The 21,783-nt window shown below is 43.3% G+C and overlaps 1 protein-coding gene across 8 annotated transcripts in view; it reads left to right on the top strand.

Moving 5' to 3' along the window:
• The first annotated feature begins 1,303 nt into the window (after positions 1-1,303).
• MTR (5-methyltetrahydrofolate-homocysteine methyltransferase) overlaps positions 1,304-21,783 on the top strand; it is a 119,754-nt gene continuing 99,274 nt past the window's right edge. For 2 of the 8 annotated variants that reach the window (XM_045802335.2, XM_045802337.2), the window contains exons 1-5: positions 1,627-2,110; positions 5,509-5,723; positions 9,762-9,851; positions 12,049-12,118; positions 20,783-20,875. In XM_045802335.2, coding sequence (XP_045658291.1) covers positions 2,077-2,110; positions 5,509-5,723; positions 9,762-9,851; positions 12,049-12,118; positions 20,783-20,875 — 502 coding nt within the window. In that variant the 5' untranslated portion in view covers positions 1,627-2,076. The other 6 variants (XM_087863180.1, XM_045802334.2, XM_045802332.2 and 3 more) reach the window with 6 other exon arrangements.

The raw sequence follows: 21,783 nt of genomic DNA, 5'->3' as shown, positions 1-21,783 counted from the left end.
AGTTCTGTGTGCACCAACTCTATTTCCAAGTAAGTTCCATTTTGAAGTGGAACGGTTTAGGACTTCAATGCATCTGTTGGGGGACACCCATAACAGATATTTCAACCCATAACAGTGTTCTTGGAACTTTTAAGCTGTGTGAGCTTTTGTACTAGGAATTCACTGCCCCTTTAGTCTTATTCGTTACCCCTTTAAGACTAAGAAAACACTGCCTCTGATAGTTTTAGCTGACAAAGCAAATATCTGATGACTTGCTGAACACAGACTGATCCACCATTCCTGCAATTTCTGCTAAGATAGAGGATACTAAGTAACTAGGTACCCAAAAGATTTTTTTCCCAAGGGACACCTCAACAAAATGTGAGGTAGGTGATAATTTAAAACCTTACAATCTTTTTTTTTTTTTAAGATTTTATTTATTTATTTGACATAGAGAGAGACAGCCAGCGAGAGAGGGAACAGAAGCAGGGGGAGTGGGAGAGGAAGAAGCAGGCTCCCAGCGGAGGAGCCTGATGTGGGGCTGGATCCCAGAAGGCTGGGATCACGCCCTGAGCCAAAGGCAGACGCTTAAAGACTGCACCACCCAGGCGCCCCAAAACCTTACAATCTTAACAAGATCTTCGGCTCTTTAGGGCCATCCTCTCCCTCCCACACTCTTCTTTGCTCCATTCCCCCCCCTCCGGTTTTTCCATCTCCGAGTATGACCGTTTTTGGTAAAGATGCCATACACATTATTATTATTTTAGATATAAAAAATGGAGGTATAATTACATACAGTAAAATAAGAATGGCATGCAAATTTGTACTTCAAAATAAAAAGATTAGTAAACTTCACAATTTGGTCTCCATTTTATTTGTCTAGATTCATTTGCTTTCCTCCCATCTACCATGCTCATCCTTTATTTTCAGATTCTCTCAAGTGCTGTGTCCTACTCCAGGCGCTTCTCCCCGCTGGAGAGCTCTGACTTCAGTCCCCTTCACCTGCCAGAAGCTTCCCCCAGCACCCTTGGCTAACGCAGCTCTTCAGGCACGCTCTAGGTGGTTTTCATTTTCCCCCTGTTCTAGTGTTAGTTTTAACTAGTTTGTGAGTGAGCTGCGGCTTGTCTTTCTTTGCATTGCAAGTGCCTAGCCCAACGCGCGATACATAGTCCAGTGTTCAATAAATTCTACCGTAGATAAGTGAGAATTAACACGCGCATACGTACTTCCGAGTTTCCACGGCGCGTTCGCAGATCTCATTTCCTCCCTACTACAACCCATAAAATAGCAGTTTCCTGCTTGTAGAGTGGGGAGACTGGGGTTAATTATCTCGCCCAGTGCCAGTCAGCAGCAAAACGGGACTCCGAATTCCCCGCTCTAGACAGCACAGCAGGCTGAAGGCGGCACCGACTTCGCACCACGACTTAACTCGGAGAGGCCACGCCGGCGCACTTCCGGACGTCGGGCTTGGAGATGCGCCCAGCCTCCGCAGGACTCACAGTTCTGGGCTCCAGCAACACTGCCTGCGTGCTACCTTGGACTACATCTCCCAGAGAGCCCTGGGGCGAACCCTCAGGTGATTGGTTGAAATGGAGCCGCCAATACAGCCGCGACGTGCGCGTACAGACCAATCATAGGCCAGAAGGGGCAGGACCTCCGCGCAGAGGCTAGATTGAGCGCAGACACGAGCAGCGGGGTTAAGTGTGCCAAAGCCCCAGGGGGTTGAGATCCTGGGTCCCGCGCCCCGAACGCCACGTCGTCCTCCTTTTCGGGTCCAGTCCGCGCCTTTCCTGCGACCCGACGTCGGGTCGCGAGTGTGTGGCCGCCAGTCCCGCTCCGGGGACAGGCCGGGGGACCGGGAAGGAAGCACGTGCTCGAGCGCTGTGGTGGCCGAGGGCGCGCCTGTCCTCGCCACGCCGCGCCTGGGTCCGACGGGAGGCCCCCCACGCTGCTGCGGGGCCCTTGGTGCCCCCAGCGACCTGGGCCGCTGAGGCCGGCTCCCCGGCGCTGGCTGGCGTCGCTGTTGGCCGTGCCTTCCTGTGCAGAGTGCGGCTTCCCGGCTTCGCCCCTGGCCTGCGGAGGAGGAGACTCGGCGGCATGTCGCCCGCACTGCCAGAGCTGACGCCTTCCGGTAACGCTGCCGCCCGCTCTCCGCGGCTGGGTTCTTTATGGAGTCCTGTTGCGGGCTCCTAATCCCTGGGGTAGTTCTCCCCGCCGCCTGGAGTCGCGCGGCCAGGTTTCCCCGCGGGCAGGAGGGCGGCACCTTGGAACTGGCCGAGGAGCCCAGAGGTTCCACGTTGTTCCGCTGGGTTCCTCCCCCACCCGCACCCCTTCCTTCCCAGGCAAAAGACCCTCAGCAGACAGGAGGCACCGCTGTCTCCCGCGCGCCCGAAACGCCTCTTCATCTCAAAGTAACTGCAGTTCGGCGCCTCATAGTCCAGCGGGGCGCGAGGGAAGTTTGGCCTGAGTTAACGTTCTCAGTTCAATACGTATTTATTGAGCACCGGCTGTGCTCATCCAAAGGAAGTTCACGGGTCGAGAGACGAGAAGGAAAGCCAGAAAACTATTTAGAACTTAAGTGAACGTTTCTTTTCCACATCAGGGTTAGGGCAGTCGTTCTCCAAACTCAGGTGTGCATACAATCTCTGTGTAAAAGGAGCAGATCATAGGTCGTGATGGGAAGGAGTAATCTCAAGAGATTCTGGGGTTGATGGTTCTGAGATTAACATTGGGAAAAAACTAGCTCAAGAACTGACAGTAATTTCAGCTTTATAATGAGATCTGGGTTTCTAAGGTCATCCCTGGTTTAAATTTGTGGTCACACATACCCGTAAAAACATGCGAGGACGTAGGAAATGTAGAAAGAAGAGGACCAATCCTAAGTAGCTGGCTGTGATGGAATGAGGGTGTTCAGCTTGGGCAGGAGGTGAATACTGAATTCATAACTAGGAAGGAAATTTATCACAGGTGAGCTAGTGACCCTGTTGATTCTAGGGTTCTGGTATGGAACTGGTAAAATTGTTCTTGAAACCAGTGGAAATGTGACCAGAAACATAACATCACTGTTGTTATAAAAGGAGGTAGATCGGAAGATCATATAGTTCTTTGAATAATATCTCTGCCTCATGACTTCTTGCCTTCCTATTTAATTAAGAAAGGAAATACGTGATTTCCTTTTCATCTAAATATATCAGCAGCAGAATACCTCAACTAAATGGCGGAAATGCAGAGATATTGTTTTCACTGTGAGAGATGTTGGGGGAGAATCTGCCCTTTTATTTTATTTTTATTTTTTTAAAGATTTTATTTATTAATTCAACAGAGATAGAGACAGCCAGTGAGAGAGGGAACACAGCAGGGGGTGTGGGAGAGGAAGAAGCAGGCTCATAGTGGAGGAGCCTGATGTGGGGCTCGATCCCGTAACGCCAGGATCACGCCCTGAGCCGAAGGCAGACGCTTAACCGCTGTGCCACCCAGGCGCCCCAGAATCTGCCCTTTTAAGAACCTGATTAGTTAGGAGTAAACTGTACGGAATGTTCTGTATGCAGTGAACCAAATACAGATAAATATGAGGGTGTTTTGGTTATCATTGTTCTTCATGGAAGATCTCAGTGACTGCTCACCTTACCAAGGGAAAGGAGAATTGTTAAGGTGACTCACTCTTAGGAGAAGGTTCTGGCAGGGCAGCGGTGATTAGAAGCCAGTGAAAGATAACCCCTACTGGAAAAGCTCAGGGAATGCATCAGGATAAGAACAGTGAACACTTAAACCAACAATCTGGGAGGAAGACCTCTTTCTTTCTCTAAAAGTGAAATCTTATCCCCTAAAGGATAAATAAGCATGTGGATGATGTAGAAGCAGGGGATTTTTAAGGGCCTCAGTTGGAGGGGAGCTTTGTATCCCATGCATGCAATTCCCATTTTACTATGTATGCCCTTTTATCTCATTTTCTGTTCACAGTTCTCTTGCTCCCACAGTTAGCCTTTTCCCATATTGTCATGTATTCATATGTTTCCTTGTACTCTAGTCTGTGTTTGTATTTTTAACTTATATAAATAATATCTTGGTAGTAGACGATTTCTGACTCTTTCACTCAGTATCCTATCCTTCTCTTACAGCAGTACAGTGTTCCCCACGAGTATCTACCACATTTTACTTGGCCATTTCCCAATGTTGTCTCCAACGTGCCACTCCTACAAACATCCTCTTCCATGTTCTTGATGGATCGATCTGAGATTTTGTTTGGGACATATACCCGGGATTGAGATTGCTGAGTTTTCTGCATACTTAATTTTTACCAAGTTCTGCTAGGCTGCTCTCCAGAATGACTCTGTGCAGCAAGCATACTGGAGGGTTCAGATTTTCTTTGGCATTATCCAGTCTTCTAATTATTGCCCATCTGTTGGGTGCAAATGGATATCTTCTTGTTTTAATTCACATCTGATCGCTAATGAGTTTGAGCATTTCTTCATATAGTTGTTCGGCATTAGTTTCCCCTCCTTGGACTTGACTATTCGTTATCTTTGTAGGAATTCCCTGTACATTATAGCTGTTAGTCCCTTTCGGTTTGAGACATTGCAGAATCTTCCTCCAATCCATAATCTGTTTATTATTTTTGTTTATGGTAACTTTCATTTCATAGGAATCCTTAGTTTTTATCAATCAAATTCATCTTTTAAAAAAAATATTATAGGTTGGGCTTTTTGAGACTTAGTCTTTCCCTATTCTAAGTAATGAAGATATTCTATATTTTTCCTTTTTTTATGGGAATATAGTTTTATGGTATATTGTGATATTTAGTGGGCCAAATAACCTCTTTCTACTTTTTCAGAGTTAATTTAGCTTTTTCTGGACTTTTAGTCTTTCACATAAATTATAGAATCTGTCAAATTTCTAATAAAAAAATCAGATGTTTTGTTTTGAGTTTAGGAAAAAAACTTTGATCTCTTGCATAGATGATGATTCCTTTCACAAGATCTCAGAATTTGTATATGTGGGGGTGAGGTTGTTTCATGGTAAATAGTAAACTGTCTTAAAGACTGGAAACAGTTTCTGTTTCTGGATTGAGAAGTGAATACAGTAGGGACCCCATGGAAAAATGCTTAGATTTCTTATGAAAATGGGAGGAGGAATAGAGGCATGCTGCACTTACCTGCAGTGGGTGCAGAATTGCTCTTCCCTGAGAGCAGAGAGAAGGAAAGTAGCGTGAGCCAAGCTGTAAAAGGATTATGAGGTAGAGGGTGGGGTGAATTTTGGAGCTCCCAGTAGAAGACTTCTTTGGAGGTATTAGGTAGAATCTCCTACAGAGGAGGGAGAGGGATTTGGAGCTAAAAGAGAGCAGGCTTGGGACAGCAGATGTGGGCTGTGTTGAGGGTAGCCAAGAAAAGCTGAACCAAGGAGGGGGCTCCACGTTAGGAATTTTCAGGGACTCCAATCAGCATAGTTTTGTGGCTTTCCAGTAGTTCTTAGAAACCTTCTCACATCTTTTTTCCCCTGGTTCTGAAAGTCCACTTTTCACTTCCTTTAAAGCAGGTGTGAAGAAAAGCCTGCAGGATGAGATTGAAGCCATTCTACGGGAGAGGATCATGGTGCTGGATGGAGGGATGGGGACCATGATCCAGAGGCATAAGCTAAGTGAAGAAGACTTCCGAGGTCACGAATTTCAAGATCACGCCAGGCTGCTGAAAGGCAACAATGACATTTTAAGCATAACTCAACCCAGTGTTATTTACCAAATCCATAAGGTACAGTATCCACCATGTCTCCTATTCTTGTTCCATTACTCTTTAAGCCGCTTCATGTACTGAGGGCTCCAGAGGGTGCAGAAGAAAGGTGATTCATTCACAAGGAACGCGTGGGGCACCAGGTAAAGGTCTGGTGCTGCAGTGAGCGTTCAGCATAAGGAGAAAGGTAGCTTTTCTGCCTCCAGGACACTTACACTCCAGTGAAAGACCATAAAAATCTTGGACAAACAGGGGTTTTCACATACACTGTTTTACCTATGTCACCACAACAGCCCCGATAAAGTAAAACCAAAAGGTTGTGGTTATTCTCATTTTGAAGATTTGGAATTTGAGGATCACAGAGGTTCAAGAAGTTTCCTGATGTTAGGGAGGCTTCCTGACCTGAAATCCCACTCTCCTTCCTTCCATTTTTCTGTCTCCAGTGAAAACAGTTAGCAAAGATGAAGAAATCAAGAACAAGTAACTGGGGGCGGTAGACTTTTAAAATTTAGAAGTAAACACAGAATGAAATCGTTTGATAGGTTATCATCAGAATTTCATAGATTTACAACCAGAAGATATATTGAGGTGATTGAATCTGTTTTCCTGGTCTGGATTCAGTTAGAAGGACAAAGCGTATTTACCAGTGGAGTGAGAAAGTTTTATTTTCTGGAGAAGCGTATTGTTATAGGTGTTTCAGGCTCTTCTTAAGGAAGAAAAAAGTCATCTAAACAAATCACTTTGTGATTAAGTGATCCATCGAGAATGGATGGGATCATTCTGTTGTGTGGTCAAGACTTTGTTTTAGGTAAGATGCAGAATGGCGTTCACTTGAAGAAAAGCTAAGAATGCCTTTCCTTTGCTCATAATGGGAATTCTAGGGACTAGAAGATTTAAAATTGGTTCTTGAAAAGGTGTGATTCTGCAGGAAGAATGATAACTTAAGTTTTTCTTCTAGTCCTTGAGAATATGTAGTTAAATCCTAGTATAAAATCCTAGTCTGTTGTAGATTGGGAGTGTCATCATGGGCATGAATTGCTTGATATGGTTACAAATACACTTAAAAAAAAATTCATTTATTAGCGCACAAAGGGGGAGCGGCAGGGAGAGGGAGAAACAGGCTCCCTGCTGAACAGGGAGCCTGACTTGGGGGTGGATTCCAGGACCCTGAGATCATGACCTGAGCCGAAGGCAGACACTTAACTGACTGAGCCCCCCAGGTGCCCCTCAAATATACTTCCTGTAATGCAGCTGATGAAATCACATGAACTGTCATGCCCTGTGGCTTTGTCGTTATTGTTCACCTGGATTATCACTACATTATAAGCTCCTGCAGGGCAGGAATTTATGCCTCTTTTTCACTACCGAATCCTTCCTGCCTAGAACATTATCTCCCACATAGGAAGTGCTCAATAAATATTTGTTAGAGGAAAGAATCCTTGCCCTGTGTATTAGGTAGGCATCTAGATGGAACAGTGAGGTTCCCACGATAGGTACATGGAGCGAAAATGGCTGTAAATACAGTAGAGTATACGCGGGTGTCCCATTTCTGGGGGCGCATTTACTAGCTGGAGATATGGAGAGCATGTTGTGTTCATGGGTGAGGAAGGGAAGCAGACTGGGTGTTTTTCACATGTGGCTATTCCTAGTGGAGCTAGTGACCATAGATCAGATCTCCTGATCTTTAATTTTAGTGGAAGGTCCAAGTTACATTTGTAATGGAGGTACCTAACAGTAAGCTGCTTTGGTTGTAATGTAAATGTATGACAGTACATTTGGTTGCCAAGAATCCATTTCAGAGGCATCCATCTTGTATTAAACATGACACAGCTACTCGCTGAACAACTAGATACCAGGCTGCTCCTGCCCATGAGTTCTGCTCTTGGAAACCCTGGATGACCCAGACAACTGACTGGCCCCGTTTTTCCCTTTCCACACCCTGATTCCCACTCTTGTGTTTTAAATTCGGCAATAAAGAGTGAAACTGTGAAACCCTCAGTGCTCCATCTTTGTACCCCTCAAAAAGGCAGAATCCCACATCTGTGCTCACCTTCCCCCCCATTGTGCCCCTTTCCCCTGGAAGCATGGCTCTGGGCATGCCTGTACCCTCCAGGACTTGTGAGTAATACAGCTTTTTCTCCCAGAAGTTCCCTGTGGTTGTTGCTGAGATGCCACAAGGGCTGATGTTGCCACACCTTGGGTTGTGCCCGGGGAACGTTTATGGGAGCTGGCAGCAGGGAGTGCGGGTGAGTGCCTCAGGCATTCCTGGCCCATAGCATCACTCTCACGAAGAAGCAGAATTCAAAACCTCTGTTAGCCTCTAGAAATGCTGTCCTCGATGTCCTTCTTTAATCCTGACAGCTTTCTCCGTGAGAAAAGTGAGGATTAGAGAAATTCAGTAGCTTGCCTCAGATCACAGTGTTTTTTAAATTGGCAAGAATAGGATTGGTATCAAGGGACGTCCTGCCTGGAGTCCATGAGCAGGATATTGAGCTGGGAGAAAAGGCATAGAGAGAGGATGAAGAGCTAGAAGAAATGCCTTCTAAACCGTATATTACGGAAATTTTCAAATCTACACAAAATTGGAGAAAACTGAACTTAGACATTTTTTGCCCTAATTGTAAAGACAGCACATGTTTATTGCTTAAAAAAAAAGTAGATAATATAGAACACCATAAAAGAATTAAAACCAGGAGATATCAATACCAAGATATAACTGCTATTCACATATTTTAACTTATATGTTAATCTAGTTTTTATACTGGGATTTTAAGAATTAAATTTTAATTTTATTCATACTGTTTTATAATTGGCATTTTTATCTGTATACCTGAGCATTAAATATTCTGAGACATGGTTTAATAACTTCATACTATATTCTATGTATATATTATACTTAACTAATTTATGTATTCCTAGGCATAAATGTTGTTTCCAGTTTTTCTTGTTCTTTTTTGAAAAATTTAATTTGCTCTTATAAAACAAAACCCATAGTTGAGGATAAATTCACTTTTGACCATTACGTGAAATTTCTATTTTTTCTCCCGAGATAACCACTTACATTAGTTGATGTATGTCTTTCCAGATCCATTTGTTATGCATTTACGTATATATGCACATATGTTTATGTGTATACATACTTATTTGTAGAAAACTCATACTGTTGTGTACATGTATGCTTTAAACTTAATGGTGTCCTATTTTACATATCAATCAATTTTGGTTTCTACTCAACAATACTTCTAGAGATCTTTCCATGTCAGTATATGTAGATACACACAATGTTTTTAGCTGCCACAAAGCATGTTATAAAGTGGGTACGTTCTAGCTTATTTAGTTTTTTCCACTTGGATATTTAGGATATTTGTGACTTACTATAAATATGTATAAATCTCGGTTTTCATTTCCCAGCCGTTCTGTAGACAGTGTTTATCGGTTTGGAAGGGGTTGGGTTTACTCAGTATTGGAAAATCAAGGGAGTCAAGAGATTCCAGAGTGTTCATCAGGTTGAGCTCAAGGAGGTGTCGTCCAAAGAGTGAAATGAGGAAGACAGGTTTGGAACAGGGAGGGCAGGAAGGCGCTGCTGAGGTTCTAGAGGGAGTGCCGTCGTTCTGGCTCAGAGGGACCCAACAGAGAGACTGAGACAATTATGGGCAGAACTGAGCTCTCAGAGATAGGCCCTCGCCAGCAGGGATCAAATTGTGCGGAGGCTGGAGAGTGCTGTCCTGGGCCAGAGCTTGTGTCATCACACAGCCACCCGTGGAGTTGGGTTCTAGTACTTTCCCCGAGGAAACCGAAACTCAGGGTCTAAGGAACTTGAATCCATTCACCCAGTTTCGCTGTGAACGGTGTCCGAATTTGAGCTCTGCGTTGGTTTCTTTACACCACATTCCTGTCTGTGAAGTCCTTCTGTGTTTTTGCATCTCTGGCCTCTCGTGGCGTGCCTGTGCCTAGTGAGTGCTCTCGAGGTGTTTGGTGGCGGTGGCGGCAGTGGTGGCAGCAAGCAGACATGTTTCTTGTGGAAACTCCGAGCACTGACACTGCTCTCTCTTGTTGCAGGATTACTTGCTGGCTGGGGCAGATATCATCGAAACAAACACTTTCAGCAGCACTAACATTGCCCAAGCAGACTATGGCCTCGAACACTTGGTAAGAATGCCGTTCTCGTATCCAAGATGTTCCTGGGCGTTTGCTGCCTTGACAGTTGCTAGTGAGAAAACTGGCAGAAGCTGCCAAGTCAAGCTGATGCCTTGCTGTCTATTGCTTGTGGTCACACTGGGAAGACGCTTTGTATCTCTTCTGCCTCTGAACACAGCAGACCATTCATTTCTAACGGATTCCTTTTATGGGCAGGTAATCAGGTAAAAATGATACTTGTTATGCCGTGGCTGCTGGTAAAGGCACAATGTCGGCTGTGTGTGCACCCTTTTTACGCACCGGGTGGCAGATTTGGTTCTTTTTTTTAATTGTGGGAAAACACCACGTAACATAAGATTGACCATCTTAGCCATTTTTGAGCGTATGGTTCAGTGGGGTTCAGTATATTCACGTGGCTGTGCAACCATCACCACCATCCATCTCCAGAACTCTTGTCATCTTGTAAAATGGAAACTCTGTCTCCACTGCATTCAGTAGTAACTCCCTGTTCTCCCGTCACCCTCCTGGACCCCGGAAACCACCACTGTACTTTCTTTCTCTGTGAATTTGACTCCTCTAGGTACCCACGTAAGTGGAGTCGTACAGTTTTTGTCCTTTGGTGACTCTCAGCTTCATGTTTTCAAAGTTCACTCATGTCGTAGCAACAGTCAGCATTTCCTTTTTAAGGCTGAGTAACGCTCCCCTGTATGTATGTGTGTATATATCTAGGCCCGTATGTATATTATCTGTATAGGACATTAGGGTTATCCATTCATTTGTTTGGGACACGTGGGCTTATTCCACCTTTTGGTCATTGTGAACAGTGCTGCTGTGACCATGGGTATACGGATAATCTGTTTGCATCTCTGCTTTCATTTCCTTTGATTATATACTCAGAAGTGGTAATTCTGTTGCATTGTTTGAGGAACCACCATACTGTGTTCCCTAGTGGCACCATTTTATATTCCCACCAACAGTGCGCAAGGATTCAGAATTTCTTACAGCTTTATCAACACTTGTTATCTTCTGTTTTGGGGGGCTTTTTTGTTTTATTTTTTGATAGTGGGTGTGGGGTGAAGGTTCTGCTTTCTTTTGAATCAACGTTACGCTCCTTTTTCAAATTTTGTAAAATGTGGATGATGCTGCTGTACCCATGTCTGTGTGGGATTTTCCAGACACATGCCTCTGTTTCCATGCAGCATTGATTTCTCGTGTCTTCTGGGTTATCAAGGGAAGACGATTAGTTTTGTGTGATTTAGGGCTGGAGTTGGCAAACTTTTTCTGTAAAGGGCCAGATAAGTAAATATTTTAGGCTTTGTGGGCCATATACGGCAAGTACTCAGCTCTGTTATTACAGAAGAACAGCAATAGATAGTATGTAAACGAATGAGCTTGATTGTATCCCAATAAAACTTTATTTATAAAACCAGCCCAGGATAGCTTTGCCCGGGGAGGTATAGAGTTTGCCAACCCCTGTTTTAGGATATTCTGGTTTCTTTATTACTAAATAACGAAGATCCACAGTGCATAGGATCCAAGAAGGGCTCATGAAGACCACAAGTCTAGGACCTTCTAACCTGATCTGGGAAAGTTTCAGGAGGCCTATGAACCTCTTTAAATTGTAGGCATTACTTGTACGTGTGTGCATACTTTTTATTTCCTAGTGAGGGGGTTCATGGCCCTTTACCAAATTCTAAAGAGGTTAATAATCTGCAGAAAGTTTGGAACCCCTGAGTGCAGACCACCATACAGTGAAGGAAGTCAGGTCAGAGAAGTTGCTAAGGGAACTGCCTGGGCGGACGCTGAGAGAGTTGGTCCTCGAACCCCCGTCTCCTGTCTCTGAAGCCTGTGCTTTTTCCATTCCTGTGCTTTCTCTTAAATACTTGCAGAGTATTTAACTGCATCAGCTTATTCTTTGACATACCAGATGTCCAAGACATTGCCCTTTTTTTTTTTTTTTTTTTTTAAATCAGCTCATGGCTTAGGGGAAGAAGCTCAGCCCAGAGGAGTTCTCAAGGAGTCTTGGCTCTCCTGTTGCCTTCACGGCTGTGGCAGCTGGGAGGCCTTCTTGGCTAAGATTTCATTCAGACCTCCTATTAATTCACTCGACATTTACTTACCAAATAACACTGGGTTTTATAAGGTCACGAATCCCTGATTTACTAGGTGAGGGGAAGAAGTGCCAGCTCACGTTTGCGTTGATTTGTAGGCCTACCAGATGAACAAATGCTCCGCGGGACTGGCCAGAAAGGCAGCCGAGGAGGTGTCCCTCCAGACAGGTAAGGGCCGTCTGCGACGGTGATTCCTTTGAGATTTGCAATTATCATGTGCTGTCTTCACTGTGCTTTTTCCTTCCGTGACAAGTGGCCCACTGGTAACACTGCAGACGCTGTTTCGTACTTGTGGGTAGGTGACTTCTTTGCAGTTTGATAATCAAGCCCTCCAGGGTCTCTGTGAATTGATTCTGTCCCTGTGGGCCTTGGGCTCAGGGTTTACTCTCTGTTTACTGTGGGTTCTAGCTTCACTTTGTAGCTGTAGCTACTTTGTATATTTATAGTTACAGCTTCTGATTTTTATAGTTAAGGTGATCTTTTCTCCTTTTGGAAGCACTTTATGAGGTAATTCAGGTGACAGCTGCCTGTTCTGGTTATTTCGATTAACATTAAGATACTTGATCTTATCGGGTATCTTTAAAGCTACCCTCATCCTTGTGATTGTCTTATGTAGGTTAAGAGCTGTTTTCTTAGGAGCATATTCCGCGTCCTATCCCTGATGTCCTTGAAGGCTCTGTGCAGCACACACAGGAGTGTGGCATGAGATCCAGCCTTGCTGGGACGTGAAAAGCGGCCTCTTGAAATAACTAACCTCCTGGCTGGCTGCCATAACAAGACTTGGGTGCCAGCTGGTGGGGAGGCTCTGAAGGAGGGAAAGGAATGGAAGAAATCTATGGAGCCCCTTAAGATTTGAAAATGTGAAATTATTGCCAACGGGAGAAAATATAAAGTAAGATTGCTAGGAAGTGAGAGCATACTGATGAAGACGGAAGCAATTTATGGGAACTCTGCTTCTGGGAGATAGTGTTTAAATCCATGGACGTGCATACGCTGTTACTCCAACTGAGTCACAGGTCAGAGAATATGAAACCAGCGAAAGCAGGGAAAGATAGGATATTTTTCTTTTTACTTCTTTTTTTTTTTTTTTTACTGATTTTTTTTTTTAATGTTTTTTTATTATATTATGTTAGTCACCATACAGTACATCCCTGGTTTCTGATGCAAAGTTCGATGATTCATTAGTTGCGTATAACACCCAGTGCACCATGCAATACGTGCCCTCCTTACCCATCACCAGCCTATCCCATTCCCCCACCCCCCTCCCCTCTGAAGCCCTCAGTTTGTTTCTCAGAGTCCATAGTCTCTCATGCTTCATTCCCCCTTCTGATTACCCCCCCTTTCTTTATCCCTTTCTTCCCCTACCGATCTTCCTAGTTCCTATGTTCCATAGATGAGAGAAATCATATGATAATTGTCTTTCTCTGCTTGACTTATTTCACTTAGCATTATCTCCTCCAGTGCCGTCCATGTTGCAGCAAATGTTGAGAACTTGTTCTTTCTGATAGCTGAGTAATATTCCATTGTATATATGGACCACATCTTCTTAATCCAGTCATCTGTTGAAGGGCATCTTGGTTCCTTCCATGATTTAGCTATTGTGAACAATGCTGCTATGAACATTGGGGTGCATATGGCCCTTCTCTTCACTACGTCTGTATCTTTGGGGTAAATACCCAGTATTGCAATGGCTGGGTCATAGGGTAGCTCAATTTTTAACTTTTTAAGGGACTTCCGCACTGTTTTCCAGAGTGTCTGCACCAACCTGCATTCCCACCAACAATGTAGGAGGGATCCCCTTTCTCCACATCCTCTCCAACAATTGTGGTTTCTTGCCTTGTCAATTTTTGCCATTCTAACTGGCGTAAGGTGGTATCTTAGTGTGGTTTTGATTTGAATTTCCCTGAGGGCTAATGATTTTGAACATTTTTTCATGTGTCTGTTGGCCATTTGTATGTCTTCATTGGAAAAGTGTCTGTTCATATCTTCTGCCCATTTTATAATTTGTTTATTTATTTCTTGCGTATTGAATTTGAGAAGTTCTTTGTGGATCTTGGATACTAGTCTTTTATCTGTAGCATCATTTGCAAATATCTTCTCCCATTCCGTGGGCTGACTCTTAGTTTTTTTGATTGTTTCCTTGGCTGTGCAGAAGGTTTTTATCTTGGTGTAGTCCCACATGTTCATTTTATCTTTTGTTTCTCTTACCTTTGGAGATGCGTAATGAAAAAGGTTGCTTTGGCCAATGTCGTAGAGGTTGCTGCCTATGTTCTCCTCTAGAATTTTGATGGATTCCTGTCTCACATCAAGGTCTTTCATCCATTTGGAGTTTATCTTTGTGTATGGTGTGAGAGAATGGTCAAGTTTCATTCTTTTGCATGTAGCTGTCCAATTTTCCCAGCACCATTTATTGAAGAGACTGTCTTTTTTCCACCGGATGTTTTTTCCTGCTTTATCAAAGACTAGTTGCCCAAAGAGCCGAGGGTCCATTTCTGGGGTCTCTATTCTGTTCCATTGGTCTGTGTGTCTGTTTTTGTGCCAGTACCATGCTGTCTTTGTGATCACAGCTTTGTAGTACAGCTCGAAATCCGGCATTGTGATGCCCCCAGCTTTGTTTTTCCTTTTCAACAGTTCCTTCGTGATTCGGGGCCTTTTCTGGTTCCATTACAAATTTAAGGACTATTTGTTCCAGTTCCTTGAAAAATGTCATCGGTATTTTGATCGGGATGGCATTGAAAGTGTAGATTGCTCTGGGTAGCATGGACATTTTAACTATGTTAATTCTTCCGATCCATGAGCATGGAATATTTTTCCATCTTTTTGTGTCTTCTTCAATGTCTTTCAAGAGTGATTTGTAGTTTCTAGAATATAGATCCTTTACGTCTCTGGTTAAGTTAATTCCAAGGAAACGTATTTTTTTTTTTTTTTAAAGATTTATTTATTTATTCGACAGAGATAGAGACAGCCAGCGAGAGAGGGAACACAGGCAGGGGGAGTGGGAGAGGAAGAAGAAGGCTCATAGCAGAGGAGCCTGATGTGGGGCTCGATCCTGGAACGCCAGGATCACGCCCTGAGCCGAAGGCAGACGCTTAACCGCTGTGCCACCCAGGCGCCCCGAAACGTATGGTTGTTGGTGCTATTGTAAATGGGATGGATTCCCTAATTTCTCTTTCTTCAGTCTCATTATTCGTGTATAGAAATGCAACTGATTTGTGAGCACTGATTTTGTATCCTGCCACATTACTGAATTGCTCTATAACTTCTAATAGTTTGGGAGTGGATTCTTTTGGGTTTTCCATATAGAGTATCATGTCATCTGCGAAGAGAGACAGTTTGACTTTTTCTTTGCCGATTTGGATACCTTTTATACCTTTTTGTTGTCCGATTGCTGTTGCAAGGACTTCTAGTACTATGTTGAATAATAGTGGCGAGAATGGGCATCCTTGTCATGTTCCTGATCTTAAGGGAAACGCTTCCAGCTTTTCCCCGTTGAGAATAATATTTGCTGTATGTTTTTCATAGATGCCTTTTATGATCTTGAGAAATGTACCGTCTATTCCTACACTCTGAAGGGTTTTAATCAGAAACGATGCTGTATTTTGTCAAATGCTTTTTCTGCATCTATTGAGAGAATCGTATGACTTCTGAATTTTTGTTTCTGGATAAAATCTATGACACTGATAGATTTGTGAATGTTGAACCACCCTTGCATCCCAGAGATGAATCCCACTTGGTCGTGATGGATAATCCTTTTAATGTACAGTTGGATTCTATTAGCCAGGATCTTGTTGAGGATTTTGGCGTCCATATTCATTAGGGAAATCGGTTTATAATTCTCCTTTTTGTTGGGGTCTTTGCCTGGTTTGGGGATCAAGGTAATATTGGCCTCATAGAATGTGTTTGGTAGCTTTCCTTCCATTTCTATTTTTTGAAATAGCTTTAGGAGAATAGGTATTATTTCTTCTTTGAATGTTTGGTAGAATTCCCCAGGAAAACCATCCGGGCCTGGAGTCTTATTTTTTGGAAGATTGTTTATCACTGACTCAATTTCTTCATAATTAATTGGCCTGTTTAAAAAATCAATTTCTTCCTGTTTCAGTGTTGGTAGTTTATGGGTTTCCAGGAAGGCCTCCATCTCTTCCAGATTGCTTAATTTATTGGCATAAAGCTGTTGATAAAAGTTTCTAATAATCCTTCCAATTTCATTGGTGTTGGTTGTGACCTCTCCTTTTTCATTCATAATTTTATTAATTTGGGTCCTTTCTCTATTCTTTTGGATAAGCCTTGCCAGAGGTCTGTCAATTTTATTAATTCTCTCAAAGAACCAGTTTCTAGTTCTGTTGATCTGCTCTACTGTACTCCTGGTTTCTAATTTGTTGATTTCTGCTCTAATCTTGGTCAGCTGCTTTCTCGTGTGTGGATTAGGCCTGTCCCTCTGTTGCTGTTCCAGCTTCTTGAGGTGAGAATATAAAAACTGCATTTTAGATTTTTCTATTCTTTTGAGTGAGGCTTGGATGGCTATGTATTTCCCCCTTAGGACTGCCTTTGTAGTATCCCATACGTTTTGGACCGTCGTGTTTTCATTCTCGTTGGTCTCCATAAATTAATTTGATTTTTGATTTCCTGTTTTATCGAATCATTCCTGAGCAGGATGGTTCTTAGTCTCCAAGTGTTTGAGTTTTTCCAAATTTTTCCTTGTGGTTGAGTTCCAATTTCAGAGCGTCGTGGTCTGAGAATATGCAGGGAATAATTTCAGTCTTTTGGTATCAGTTGAGACCTGTTTTGTGTCCCAGAAGATGGTCTATTCTTGAGAATGTTCCATGGGCATTAGAATAGAATGAGTATTCTTTGGTTCTGGGGTGTAGTGTTCTATATATATCTATGAGGTCCAACTCGTCAAGGTTGGCATTCAAAGCCTTTGTTCCTTTACTGAGTTTTTGCAAGGGTGTTCTGTCTATTGCTGAGAGTGGAGTGTTGAGGTCCCCTACTATTAATATATTTTTATCTATATGTCTGTTTATTCTGGTTAAGAGTTGGCTTGTTTGTCTTGCTGCTCCCCGTTGGGGGCATAGATATTTATAATTGTCATCTCCCCTTGTTGGATACATCCTTTAAGAATAATATAGTGCCCTTCTGTGTCTCTAACTATAGTCTTTAGTTTAAAATCCAGTCTGTCTGATATGAGAATTGCTACCCCAGCTTTCTTTTGAGGTCCATTGGCATGAAAGATGGTATTCCATCCCTTTACTTTCAGTCTGAATGTATCTTTAGGTTCAAAATGAGTCTCTTATAGACAGCAAATGGATGGATCATGTCTTTTTATCCAATATGCAACCCTGTGGCATTTATGGGAGCATTCAGGCCATTTACGTTGAGACTGAGTATTGAAAGAGATGATTTTATTTTTTATTTTTTTTTAAAGATTTTTTTTTTAAAGATTTTATTTATTTATTAGACAGAGATAGAGATAGCCAGCGAGAGAGGGAACACAAGCAGGGGGAGTGGGAGAGGAAGGAGCAGGCTCATAGCGGAGGAGCCTGATGTGGGGCTCGATCCCAGAACGCCGGGATCACACCCTGAGCCGAAGGCAGGCGCTTAACCGCTGTGCCACCCAGGTGCCCCGAGAGATATGATTTTAATGATGCCATGTTGCCAGTAAAGTCTTTGTTTCTACAGATTGTGACTGTCCGTTCTGTATCACTCTTGGGGCCTTTTTACTTTTATAGAACCCCCCTTAATATCTCCTGTAGGGCTGGTTTCATGGTTACGAAATTTGTCAATGACTGGCGATTCTGGAAGGTCTTTATCTCTCCATCAATTCTGAATGACAGCCTTGCTGGATAAAGGATCCTTGGCTGCATGTTTTTCTCTGAAAGAGCTTTAAAAATGCCCCCCAACATTTTCTCTCATTCCAGGTCTGTGTAGACAGGTCTGATGTAATCCTGATACTTTTGCCTTGGTACGTGAGAAATTTCTTTGTCCTGGCCGCTTTCAATACTGTATCCTTGGATCTAATATTTGCGAAATGCACTATGACGTGACGTGGCGTAGGTTTGTCGTGGTTGAGCTTGGGAGGGGTCCTCTCTGCCCTTTGGGCACGAATGCTTGTTTCCTTTGCTAGATTAGGTAAGTCTTTAGCTACAACTTGTTCAAATATCTCTTCTAGACCTCTGTTTTTCTCCACCCCCTCGGGGATGCCGATGATTCTGACATTGGATCGTTTCATTGAGTTAGTAATCTCCCGTAACCTACATTCCTGAGCGTGGATTTTTTTGAGTCCAGATTCTATTTTAGCTTTCTCTTCTACTAATCCATCCTCCAATTTGCTAATACGTTCTTCTGCCTCATTCACCCTGGGTGTCAGAGCCTCTAGTTTTGCCTGCATTTGGCTCATAGAATTTTCAATTTCTGCCAGATTCGCTCTCATTTCCGCTCTTAGTGATTCTATATTTTCATTAACATTTTCGTTAGTACTTTTTTCAAGTCTACACATCATCTTGACCATTGTTACTCTGAATTCCATTTCTGATAATTTGGTTATATCCATAGCCATTAGTTAGTTCTGTGGCAGAGGCCACAGACTCATTGTCTTTTCTTTGCTGGAGGGATTTCTCCTTCTCGTCATTCTGATGAGGAGAGGTTGCGGGGTGTCCAGAGCTCAAATTATTGTCCGGTACCCAGGCCGTGCGCCCTTGTTTTATAGGGATCTTAGGGATGTGGGCTTCTTGATTTTTCAGCATGCCTCCGGGTGGGGGAGGGCTTTCCGCGCCGATACTCAGGCAACCCTATTTAGGTAGAGTCTCTGTGCCCCCTGCGAGGGGGGATGGGAATGGGCACACTGTGAGCCCGTATTTCCAGGCTTTTGTTCTCTGGCGGCTTTCCCTGGCGGTTTGCTGTGCCTCTTCTGAGAGTCAGAGCAGCAGTGGCCGAATCTCAGCCTCTGTCTCAGAACAGAGCGATCGCGGACTGTTCTCCACTGATATTCTTTTTTTTTTTTTTTTAAAGATTTTATTTTATTTATTCGACGGAGATAGAGACAGCCAGCGAGAGAGGGAACACAAGCAGGGGGAGTGGGAGAGGAAGAAGCAGGCTCATAGCAGAGGAGCCAGATGTGGGGCTCGATCCCATAACGCCGGGATCACGCCCTGAGCCGAAGGCAGACGCTTAACCGCTGTGCCACCCAGGGGCCCCTCCACTGATATTCTGACCACTTTAACTCTGTTTCTGTTGGTGCTGCTCAACCCTGCAGCGTCCCGGGATGTGTGCCCCACACCCAGCATCCCAGCCCTCACTTCCAGGGCCGGGGCATCTCTGTCCTTTGTGTTTCTAACACCGCCAGCCACCAGCCGCCCCTGCGCGCTCCCGGAGCTCCTGGTCTCAGTCTGGTTCTAGTGAGCACACTGGAGCTCCGTGAGAAGTCTGGTGGCACGGGCTCCCCGCTCACGGTCCCAGTCTGTTCTCTCGCAAGTCCGCGAGTCCTCCCGCTCCCCCGTGCAGGTGGCTACTGCTTCCCGGCGCCCGAACGCAGTGGCTCCAAGGATATTTTTCTTATACACACTTTATTGTTTAGCTTTGGGGAAGGTGACTGTTCAAAGGCTGGGTTAGGAACTCATTGGTAGTCTTCTCCAGTTAAATTGTAAAACGTAACCCAGGTTACTGAGTGGTTACCATCAGCAGAGGTAATGAGCCGTGTACGCCCAGCTTTGGTTATGACATGTAGATGAACCTAACTTTTGAGGCTCTTTTAGAAGCACCTGGACTCTAGCCTGGAGGAAAGGTTACTAAAGAATTTTTAAAAGAATGCTTACAGTAAGATTTGATCTGTTTCATACTTTAATTTTAGGCTTTATAATTGTTAATCTTGATTTAATAGTTTCTCCCCAGTGAAGGGCCTACAGCACGATACTGGAGAGCATTTCAAGTTGAATGCTATTGTGAGGAGCTTTTGTAGAATCTTTAAGTTCAGAACTTTCAAGATTCCTTAAGAATAAGGGGAGATAGGGTGGGGGAGTGGGCTAGCCTGGTGATAGGTAGTAAGGAGGGCACGTGTTGCAATGAATGCTGGGTATTACAGGCAAACGATGAATCACAGAACACTACATCAAAAACTGATGATGTACTGTATGGTGACTAACATAACGTAAAAAAAAAATAAAATAAATTTTATAGGAGAGATTAGTCTGCTACCAGAATTCTTTTAATGGTGGTACCCCTAGAAATTCTGTTATATCTCTTGAATTTAATGGTCATACAAAGCTAGCCCTGACTTTCCTGGGGGCCAGAGTAAATTGGGAAATATGATGGGTTAAATAGCTTTTGCTGCCTAGTAGGAGGAAATATACCCATTAATAAAATTTAACAATAAAACAAAAACAAAACAAACAGAAAAAGAGTAAGGGGAGAGAATTTATCCAAACATGGTTGTGGAGATAGAAAAGGGTTAGTTACTGAAATGCTTTGAGGCCAGATAGGAAAAGATTTGGAGTTTTTTGCATGGGCTTGGCAATCATCTGTACAAATCCCTGTATTTCATAGTTTTTGCAGTGGGGTCGGGGATAGCTCCCATCCTCAGATACACATTTGCAGTCAGGTCTGTGCACTGAGGGCATACGGGGTGTGATAGAGACTATAAAGAGTCTCTTGTTGGTTCAGGAGAGGTCAAGTTTTATTGTCAATGAATTAAGAAAATAATTTGTGCCTTTGTATTTCTGAGTTGTGGATAAAGGATTATAGACCTGTGTTCCAGGGGAAAATCTTATAGCCTGTTGAGTCATAACCAAAAGGTCAAGCTATTTAGAAATTTTTACACTTGTTTTTTTTTTTTTCCCAAAGGAATTAAGAGGTTTGTGGCAGGAGCTCTGGGTCCAACTAATAAGACACTGTCAGTGTCTCCGTCGGTGGAGAAGCCAGATTACAGGAACATTAGTGAGTATCATAAATAATCTTTGACCTCCTGCAAGTATATCTGTGTTTCAGTGATCTCAAAATCTGTGAAATGGGATCAGTAACAGGCTCTGCCTCAGGGTTATTGTGGCTTAATGGACATAAAGGGCTTACAACAATCCCTAGAATGTAGTAAACATCTAAATAAAAAGTCAGATTTTATTATTATTATTTTTTTTTTTAAAAGATTTTATTTATTTATTTATTCGATAGAGATAGAGACAGCCAGCGAGAGAGGGAACACAAGCAGGGGGAGTGGGAGAGGAAGAAGCAGGCTCATAGCGGAAGAGCCTGATGTGGGGCTCGATCCCATAACGCCGGGATCACGCCCTGAGCCGAAGGCAGACGCTTAACCGCTGTGCCACCCAGGCGCCCCAGATTTTATTATTATTAGTACTATTATTATTATTATTTTGAGTTTGCTTTCAATTGTACATGGTATTGTGATCATGCTTCTTTATCAGCTGAGGAAATAAAACTAATCAAGAGAAAACTTTAAACTGAGAAGTTGAGCAAATATGGACACCAGGCCTTGGTCTATTATAGAGTAGCCCACCAGGCCCCCATTTTATGTCAGAAAGCACTCCAAACTATATAAACGTAACTAGCATTGTTGACATTATAAACTAGCATACATAAACATACTTACATTGAGATATTATGAAAAGTCTAGACATCTAGGTCAATTTCTTAAGCATCAAGACAATGAAATACAAAAAGAATTAAACTTAGCTAAATAGTACTGGTACTTTGTATGGTGGTGAAGAAATTTGTTCAGATGACAAGTTCAGGCAAGTATGGTTTGTAGGTTTTTGGTTCTAGGACTTTTCATGTGGTGATATCATAGTTCTTCACCAGTGGTTGCTCATACCGGGCTTATGCGTGGTCGA

The sequence above is a fragment of the Ursus americanus genome, chromosome 6 (genome assembly GCF_024610735.1).
Source record: "Ursus americanus isolate L20-20 chromosome 6, mUrsAme1.1.p, whole genome shotgun sequence".
NCBI lineage: Eukaryota > Metazoa > Chordata > Mammalia > Carnivora > Ursidae > Ursus > Ursus americanus.
This window is presented reverse-complemented; position numbering and strand designations above follow the sequence as displayed.